This window comes from Zea mays, chromosome 6 (assembly GCF_902167145.1).
Source record: "Zea mays cultivar B73 chromosome 6, Zm-B73-REFERENCE-NAM-5.0, whole genome shotgun sequence".
NCBI classification, from domain to species: Eukaryota; Viridiplantae; Streptophyta; class Magnoliopsida; order Poales; family Poaceae; genus Zea; species Zea mays.
In genome coordinates, this window is record NC_050101.1 from 160,608,863 (window position 1) to 160,619,038 (window position 10,176).

Sequence of the window (10,176 nt, forward strand, 5' to 3'; positions counted from 1 at the left end):
AATTGACCGACAGAAATAGTTGTCGCTGAATTTCGCCAAATTTTGCTAAGCACATACCCACTAAAATATATTTCTTGTTCATTTTTGTTTGTCTGTGTCTTGTTGATTTGACTAAACTAAATGTCAATAATCAAATTTTTTGTTTGTCTGTGTCTTATCAATTGTGCATGATGTCAAAGGAAAGTTGGGAGACCATTGGCAACATACACTGTCCAATCATTTAAATTCTCGAATGAGCTTTTACTCTCTTTGTAAGTTTCTTTGTCTTCTATGGATGGATGGGTTCATTCTATGGATCGATTTCACCAAATACTTGTTTCTGTGATACAATTGTATTTTGCCCCTGTTTGGTTCAGCTTTTAGGGGGCTTCTGGCCACCAGAAGCTAGAAGCTGAACCAAACGCTCAACTTTTTAGCCAGCTTCAATAAAATTTGTTTAGATAAAAATCATTCAAAATCAACATAAACACATAATCGGTTGAGTTGTTGCAATAGTAGTAATCCGTCACTTTCTAGATCCTGAGTCCTATGGATAAGTTTATCTTCCTTCGCACGTAATCCTAATAATACTTAGATTCTCTACACAGCCAGATTCTCTCCACAGCCAGATTTTCAGAAAAGCTGATCAGAAAAAAGCTGAACCAAACAGGCCCTTTATGTACTTTATACACTTCCTGAACTGTCCATCACTCATCACAATTGACCGACAGAAATAGTTGTCGCTGAATTTCGCCAAATTTTGCTAAGCACATACCCACTAAAATATATTTCTTGTTCATTTTTGTTTGTCTGTGTCTTGTTGATTTGACTAAACTAAATGTCAATAATCAAATTTTTTGTTTGTCTGTGTCTTATCAATTGTGCATGATGTCAAAGGAAAGTTGGGAGACCATTGGCAACATACACTGTCCAATCATTTAAATTCTCGAATGAGCTTTTACTCTCTTTGTAAGTTTCTTTGTATACATTAATCACATCTGCAAAGGTCATGGTTCTTTCTTGTTTTACACTTAAGACCTGTTTGGGCGTGCTCCATTCCTGCAGTATCTGAAAATACAGAGTCGTAGGTTAAAAAATGAAGTTTTAAGCTTTTGTTTCCAGTCTTAAGTGATAATGGTTATAGCTTATTGAAACTCCAATCCTTAGTCTTCTTCCATGATCCATCTCCACCTTCATGGTTTGTGAAATAGGTGGAGCTGGAGGTCTCCTGAACAGGATTTATGGTTCCGGCTTTTCTAGGTGTGTAGCAAAAACTATCTGTTCTGAAAAAGCTAGAATGACTTACAATTTGCAACCCGAAGGAGTATTTAACGACACTATGACATTTCTCTCTCTATTGTTGCTGGGAAGGTAATGGTTCTTTTCTTTCCTGATACTTGGGGCCTGTCTGAGAGAGCAGAGAGAAAGCCTACATCAGTATGGTTCACTGGAACACACACCCTCAGTCTGCGTCTATGACACAGTGCCACAAATTATTGGAGTTGGAGTTCTCCCAATTATTCTTTTAGCCACATCCCTAATCCAGAAACTCGGTGGATTCAAACTCGGTAGAATTGGAGCTGCAGCAGATTTTACATGTGCCTCCTTTTTTTGTGCTGGAATTAGAGTTCAGTATTAGAGTTTAGTACTAGTAACTGGTACTCCTTTTTTGTGCTACTGCTCTACTTCGCCCATCAAAAATATAGTAGCTTGTATGACTGCACACCTGATGTTCGTCTCCGGCTGAAAACCATTAATCAGCTACCAAGACTGATTTAATTTTTTGCTGAAAGAGACAAAAGAGCATTAAATCAGTCATGCATGTTTTGTGTAGTCCATTAATTTTTAGCTGAAAGAGACAAAAGAGCATTAAATCGGTTTTACATCCATGCAGCCTAAGAAAGGTTTTGCAGAGAGAACAAGCAGTAGGGTTTCAAGTAGGCCAAGCACCCCACCAAGTATTTCGTTTTTTCTGCTCTATACCTGAATTATAAGGATTTTAATGCATGACAGATAGTAAGATTCGGAAATTTGTCTAAATAGTTGATATGAAAACTAAAAATAAGCTTTCTGTCTGTGCCTGACTACTGATTAGAGTTTGTGCTACTTCAAATTTGTTATTGGAAAATTGCCAAACGAAGAATTTAATTTTCTTGCTTGAAGCTAAGAACCATGGCGCTTGAAAGCACAAGCCTAAAATGGATTCTCTGAATCTTGCAATCTGCACTACGCTTTCTGAATTTTTCTATTCTACTTGCTTGTGTTCTATATTTATTGTTCATGAAACAATACCTTCTCTAATCAGTATTGTTCATCTCCGGCTTCAGGAGGACAACTGACAGCACACCGCTCACCAAACAGTGGAGAGGAGGAGCATCACAGTGCACTTATTATACGGTTCCGTTGCATATTATAGTGATGATAGTGCAGAGTTTGTTAAAAGGTAAGGGCAGCCATAATGTACAGTGTTGTAGTTGTATGTTTCATTTCTTTCTCTAATAAGTATTATATCATTTGATCAAGATCAAGTCAGTTTATGTTTGGGCAGGTTATAATGTTTTTGCCTTTTTATCTATTGTAGAGACACTTTCTACACGAAGCAAGCTTTCTATTGGTGTTGTGTGTCCATACAATGCTCAAGTTAGAGCTATACAGGAAAAGGTTGGGAAGGCCTGCAGGAGGAATGATTATTTCTCAGTGAAAGTAAAATCTGTGGATGGTTTCCAAGGCGCGGAGGAAGATATAATTACCATATCAACAGTCAGGAGTAATGGAGCTGGTACAGTTGGGTTTCTATCAAACTTATAGAGGACTAACGTGGCTCTAACAAGGGCCAAGTAAGTTCTGCACCGAGCATTTAAATTTCACTTCAATTACTTCATAATCTTTTATCTGGTGCATGATAATAAAAACTATTTAATTTTTAACATTTTGTTGTAGGCATTGCTTATGGATTGTGGGGAATGGAACCACTCTGTTCAACAGCAATTCTGTTTGGTAGAAGATTGTCAAGGACACAAGGGATAGAGGTTGTTTTTTAATGCCACTAATGAGAAGGAGTTGCTGAATGCAATTTTCAAGCCTGCTGTTGAGTATCCTCAGGCGGACAATTTAGCTGGCGAGGAGACAAGGCAGCGATTGAGTACCAGGATGAGGTGAGATGGGGAAATTGGTTCGTTTTATGAAAATTGGGTTTGTGTAGATATCCTCCATAAATCAACAGTGGAGCAGGATGAAAAGGACTCCATTGAGGAAACAAATGGTTTACATGTGGAATATGATGACCAGGAAAAGATCAAGTACCTAGCAGAAGGGAAGCTGGTTTCTTTTTGCGGACAGGTTTTGAAAGAGGCGTCTGATTTACAGCCTAGCACTGGGGACGCTGCCAGTGTAGACATACATAATGTATTAGACTTACGGGCACCTGTTATTGTCAAGGTATATATCTGGATCCCGTAAGCTTTATGTTAGCTTTTTTGAAATTCTTGACCATATTTTAGGATAATCTGTTTATGCTGAGATGAAATTTTGTTTGCATTTCAGGTTTTGAAAGGAATGTGCATCATGGATGCTCAGATCTTCAAAAGGCACTTGAAAAAGTTCTATCCATTAATTACCAAACTTATCTGTTGTGATTAGGTACATACTTTCTCAGGTTTAGTTTCTAGAATTCTAGGTACCATCAACGAAACATGTGATAACGCCAGAGCTTTAATTTGTGGTTACACTTCAGATGGATGTTCGTGGAGCCCTTGGTGATCTCTTTAGCAAACAGCTTACTCCACTCATGTCTTGAAGTATGGCAGTATTTCCTCCGTTGCATATATCTTGTTGGAATATATTCGTCATCAGCATTTTTGTGCAAACATGGAGCACCGGTAGGGTGCTTGACATCCTTAAGGCACTGTCTGGTGCAAGTGCAACAGCTATTCCCTAGGAAGTTAAGAGCTTTGCCAGCGGGAACGGCAACTCCCTAGGCCGCATATTTTTGAATGACGCAAGGGAAGTAGCTTGATTGTTTCGCACCGTGTTTTCCCTAGCGACTTGGATGATACGAGGGACGACGCTTCCATTATACAGTAGAGTAGTGTTGGTGACATGTACGCATTGTTCAGGACATTGTACTTGAGGCCTGTTGTTATTTTATGGCAATAGTAGATTATTTGCGGCAAGCCTCTGAACCATCAGGTCACAGGTTCGAAGCAGCCTCTACGCATTTGCTAAGGGAAGGTTTGCCTTGGTTTATCCTTTCCCAAATCCCATTCATGTGGGAGCCTCCGGCACTTGGTGTTCCCTTATGTTTCTTATTTGAGGAGTTTTTTTTAGATAATGGAGGTAATATCTGGTTTCAGCAAAAACTAGGGATGAAGTGCTACTTAAAAATGTGGGCACTAGGATTTGAACCTTGGTAGGTGGTGTCATGCATCCACAATTTTGAACTGACACAAACTGGTTTGTTCAGATAAAAGAAGTTATTTTGTGGTGAAATAATAAATCAGAATGCATGACTGTTTCAACTTTCTATGAATTGGACTAGCAGAGACGTCTTATAAATAATGTTCATTTTTCAGTAATGCATGAATACATCAATTGTTACTATTATTGTGTACTCTTATGGTCAACTTTCTCTTGGACATTCCTTCAAAAAAACATTCCCTTAGATAATTATGATCTTTTGGAACTGTTTTTTTTGTTTTCAGCTGCAGATACCTTAATGAAGGCAGTGACGGTGACAATGCTCCAGAAACAAGCAGTGATGTAAGCAATGAGAGTGACAATGACAATGACAATGGAAGGTCTATTGGAAGAACAACCCAATGTTTAGCAGAAAATATTTGCACCGATCAAGAAAGGTTGTCCAGTGATGACTGTGATTCCAGTAACCAGGAACCTCCCCCTGTTTTCCAATATATGGAGCATGATGCACCATATGGAAGACAACCATTAGCAGATATGGTATGTCTTTTTCGGTTCTTGTGCAACCAAATGTAGTATTTGTAACCTAGCTGACAGTTATATTTTATTAATACCTACAGATTTCAGTATTTGCATGTAAGTTTCCTGATCTAAATACATACAAGAGCTGTGATCTTCTCCCGTCCAGTTGGATCTCTGTAGCCTGGTACTTCCCTTAACTCCTTTAGCTATTGGTTCATTAGTTACATAGCTGTATTATCCAATGAAAGTTGATTGCAGGTATCCCATATACCGGATACCAACAGGACCTACGCTACAAGATCTAGATGCTTGCTTTTTAACATTCCATTCATTGTCAACAACACCTGACGGTGAGCGCTCGTGTTTCTTCTTGGTGGAAAACAATACAAATTAGCATACCCTGTCCTGTTCAGAGTATGTCTAGGTGCATATTAAAAGCAGCAGTAAACCTGAAGAATCTCATTTCTGAGCTATTTGCTAATTGAGATGCAATGTTGAGCAGGTACGATAAGCGGTTGTCCTGAGACAGATAACTTCCATAACAGTAAAGTTGCTTCTATTCCTGGGAAGATCACACTGCCTCTGATCGGCCAAGCATCTTACAAATTAAATGGTTCCTTGTGGACGTCAAATCAGCACCATGAGCAGCAGTTGACTACGTCGCTTCTGAAAGCTGCTGATGACTGGCTTTGCCAGCGGCAAGTAGATCACCCAGATTACCGCTTCTTCCTCACACACTAAATTGGATGTCCATCCAAACTACCTACCTACTGAACATCACAGCTCGATGCCCACTATTTTATTCAATGAACTTACATTATCGCTTTATATAGTCCACAATCACTGCAGTACAAGGAGCTTTATTATAGTGATGATCGTACACACTCAAGTGGGACATGGCCACTGTCATGGAGTACAAGGGCCTACCCCTGCAGCAGGCCGTCGACTACTATGTCAGGGGCACAATGCAGAATATCCGAAGACAACTATTATCAATAATTATCCAATATAAACTATTTACAAATCTTTACTAATGTTTACAAAATAGCATATCCCTATATCATTGTTTTTGAGGAAAAATGACGTATTAGTATTGATACATCGCGTATCCATAGGAAGTCTCGTAATTGATTAATAACATCTTGTTGACCACATGTGTAGCTATTAGACAATATATGAGTTTGATATATGAACATGTATGGTGTTTAGTTGCTTCTTCTACTTTGTTCGAATTGATGAATAAAAAATGAATGGATCTTTCCTCCTTTTCCTCCCGTCGGGAGAGCACATCTCATGAAGTGATCCAAAATTAATTACTACTAATGCTTTTATCAGCGGTGTTCGTGTACCGTCGCAACGCACATGTTTACCACACGAATTTACATATCATAGTGATATTTGTCGTTCCATTTATATGTTTCATAAAATATTAAACCTCCGTCGCAACGCACGGGCACTCACCTAGTATAAGGTTTAAGGAGGGCGTCCACCTTAACTCACCATGCCCCCGCTCCCGTCATCCCCGTCGAGATGCCAGCCCAGGATGCTCGCGCCCCATCCTTCCCGACATCCTTTGCGTCGTCATTCTCGCCCCCGCGCCCCTCCATTCTCGCCTTGACTCCCTGCCTCCGTGAACCCCGCGTCCACCGGCCCTGCGCCCCATCTCGATTCGTGACCGCTGCCCCTCCCCTTCTTTCCCCAATACCACGTCTTCAGATCTGCAACTTCTGCACGCCGACATCGGCGCCGGGGTCCCCCGTCGGGGCGCTGATCAACGCGGCGGAGCTTCCCTCGCCCCCGCCCGCCATTCCCGCGCTAGGAAAGGAGTCTGCCCGCCCCCGCCCGCCATCCCCGCGCGAGGAAAGGAGTCCACCCACCCCCGCGACGCCGCGATGCCCGTGCTTCTCTACGCGACGTCGCGATGCCCGCACAGCAAGGGCGTGCCCCCACCCCGACGCCCCCCGCCTCACCATGCCCTCGGCTCGCCGCGCGATCCATGCCCCCAGCCCGGCTGCAGCGATCCCAGCTTCCCCTACTACTTCAAGGCCGGTATCCCCAATTCCCCATCCCTTCTCCTCCGTCTGTGACACGCCCCATTCCATACCTGGCGGTGACGACATTCACCGCGCCCCCTTCCCCGGCAGCCGAGATGCCACGCGAGGCGTCACAGTGATCCCGCCCCCGCCAGCTCCACCCGTGACGCCATGGTGAGGGCCTTGCGGCTTGGTGGCCGCGCGGCCGCCGCAGTGAGGTGGTGCACCTACCGGCGCGCCGCCGTCGCCCTCTGCGTGGCCAACCTCGTCGCTGTGCTGCTCGTGGCCCGCGCGCTCTACGCTCCCAGCTCCTTCGCATTTGCACCCAAACGTACTCTCTCTCTCTCTCTCTCTCTCTCTCTCTCTCTCGCCAGCTCACTGTTAGTCCATGTGATTGTTCTGAACAAATTAATCCACCGATTAAGTTCGTGCCTGTGACTTTAGGCGGGGAGCTGAAGTATTCTAGGGAGCACATGAGGTGGGTGGATGAGTCGATCCGAATTCGCCGCGCAGCTGAGCCCGTCGAGCTCATTGAAGCGATAATAGCTGTCCTACGGAGCTCTTGTGTCTGGAATTCAATTTGTTCAGGTGTTCCATTGAAGAGGTGATCTGAAGCTTTTGAGACATTGGGTTTTGGCCTCTGGTGCGAGAAGGTGAAGAAGCTGCGAAGGCATTCGTGAGGGAAGAGAAGACACGAAAAGGGCTGCCGCTGGAGCTGGAGCAGAAAGTTTCACTTGAGATTCTCCAGAGACTGCACGATTTGGGGGAAGGTTCTAATACCACGGAACAACAAGGTTTGTATGTCAGCACCTAGGGATAACATATGAGTTTGTTTTCGCTTACCTCTTTGTAAGGCGTAATTTGGAATAAGCGTGAACTGTAATGAGATGTTTACTAACCTAAAATAAAATATTTTCCCTTCGTTTTTCTAATATATGCCAGAAGCTATAGAAGCATGGTGTGTTGGGAAGCTCAAGGACATGAGAAGTACATCTTCTAAGAATTTATCAAATTTTGGCCTCTCCAGTGAAGATTCAAGTATGGGAGCTTACTTGAAGTTGCTATGGTGACATATTTATACTTTTTTATTTTGTTAACAATTATAATGCCATCTGGTTCGATATTTAGGGATGTTAAAGCGAGCCTTGGAGTTTAACTGGCAAATGCTATTGGAGGACATTGGTCTTTGGATACCTCCCAATATATGGTAAAATCATATGGATTGGATCTGAGATTTAAGTTCGACTTGTACTCACTTGCAGGCAAGGAAAGTGCAAGTGTGTACACTTCTTAGTACGTTGGTGTTTGGAGTTCATTTTATTGTGTAATGCAATAACTGAATCCTTTTAGAATGCTCTGTCTCATGTCTTATTTTCCTGAAAACCCACTAACGGTCCTTTCCTTTCATTTAATTTCTCTCAAACAGAGATTATGTGTTTTTTGGGAGGAGACATTAACAACTTGGGATGTGTGAAGTCACTGAAACTTTGCTCTCTTAATAAACTCCTAAAGTTGTTTCTAACTGATCCTTGAATCATAAGTTCAAGTTCCAGATTTTACATGGCTACAACAGATATAAACCTTCGTAGTAATTTTATTGGCCTTCTTCCAAGGCATAGAGCCTTCAGTTATGAACTGCTACAATAAGTTCAAAGGTCTTTTTGATATGACTTCATAGAATGCAGAAGGAAAAAAATTTCTCTGCCATTAGCTCCTGGCGAAACCATTTAGATTAGTAAAGATGTAATTTTCAATTGTAACTCCTTAAAGTACATATTTCCTTTAATTAGTTCCAGTAGGGGTATCCACCCCTCCTGTTTCATCAAAAAAAAAATTATTGGCCTTCTATTTTGATTGAGTAATCCACAGTTTCCACATTATACTTGAGTGAAATACTGAAGGGTCATGTTGAATCCACAGTGCCCTCTAACCACATGATTTACATGTGTACTAATTTGCAAATGTCACAAGAGTCATTTTTTGGAAGTTACTCTCAGTTGATCATCTTGCAGCAAAATTCAGATCATAGTGAAACATGGGCATTTGATCTATAGATTAACGTCATATTGCACTAGGGTAGCCCCTCCTTGGCTCCTTATATGATTATATATAGTATGATGGCACATGCCAGTGTTCTTTGCAATAAAGTTAGGTTTCAGTGGTATTAAATCACAATTTTTTGTCTCAAGTCACAACTTCATCTGAACCTTCCTTAGATATTATAAAACTTATAAATGAATTTCACTTCTGCTACTTGATAAGTTTCTTTTTTTTATATATGATGAATCATTTTTTATGCTCTTTGGATCTCTATTTTCTTCTATCTTTTTCTGGTTTTGTTTACGTATTAACTACATCTTGTATTTACTCTCACCTATTCAATTCTGTTTTTGACGAAATAGGTATCTCAACGATGTGGACTACTATGGCGGGTTCGAGCAAGATGAGCTGGATGAGCTGTTTGAGGCGATGCAATCAAACTACAAGGCCTGGTGCTTAGGTTTTGCACCCCCTGTGTGTTGGAGGAGATATGGAATCAGTGGCAGTTCAGGAGTTTAACAGGACACTCTTCAATATACGTCCGGACATTGCACTTAATGTTGCCTAGACGATCTTCCAGAGCGATGTGCGCAGCCTCCTCCCGCACGTTAGTGTCCCATGCCACATTGTTCAGAGCACCAAGGATCTCGCGGTGCCAGTTGTGGTGTCTGAGTACCTGCACAGGCACCTTGGTGGCGACTCCATCGTGGAGGTGATGCCGTCTGAAGGCCATCTTCCCCAGCTTAGCTCTCCAGACATCGTAACCCCTGTCTTACTCCGGCACATCCAGCATGACATCACAGTCTAGGTTGGCCAGCCGTTCCAAAAAGACAATGTGGAAATTGTAGCATATATATATATGACCATGTAATCTATTGTTCGTCTAATGTAGGATACCGTGTTGGATGCTCTGACATCTTAAGTCCTTGAGAAGCTCTTCATGTCATTTGTGTTTTTCCATGAAACCGAAACTACTACCAGTATATGTTGGTGTCGATGATCATTTTCGGCTGTAGGGTTTGCTTATATAGTTCTGGGCTTCTTTGCAAAGGAGATAGATCGGGCCGAATCTCTACTACCCTACAAGGGTCCAAGGAGGGCGTCCACCCTGACTCACCATGCCCCCGCTCCTGTCATCCCCGCCGAGATGCTAGCCCAAGGATGCTTGCGCCCCATCCTCCCCGAC

General features: G+C 42.2%; 1 protein-coding gene and 2 long non-coding RNA genes across 3 annotated transcripts; all 3 read left to right on the forward strand.

Annotated features, from left to right (window-relative positions):
- Positions 1-2,565: 2,565 nt before the first annotated feature.
- LOC103630401 (uncharacterized) lies at positions 2,566-4,151 on the forward strand. Its single transcript, XR_002263278.3, has 4 exons — positions 2,566-2,816; positions 2,920-3,417; positions 3,523-3,618; positions 3,713-4,151. It is a non-coding gene; the product is annotated as an uncharacterized lncRNA (long non-coding RNA).
- A 502-nt stretch (positions 4,152-4,653) lies between these two features.
- LOC118472321 (uncharacterized) lies at positions 4,654-5,658 on the forward strand (the record flags this gene model as incomplete). The annotated part of the gene is made up of 4 exons (XM_035960307.1): positions 4,654-4,935; positions 5,016-5,101; positions 5,176-5,267; positions 5,420-5,658. Coding segments are annotated over 4 exons (699 nt in total), but the record flags the coding sequence as incomplete, so codon positions are not given.
- Positions 5,659-7,898: 2,240 nt separating this feature from the next.
- Positions 7,899-9,936, forward strand: LOC118472259 (uncharacterized). The gene is made up of 3 exons (XR_004850376.1): positions 7,899-7,988; positions 8,079-8,243; positions 9,353-9,936. It is a non-coding gene; the product is annotated as an uncharacterized lncRNA (long non-coding RNA).
- Positions 9,937-10,176: the final 240 nt, after the last annotated feature.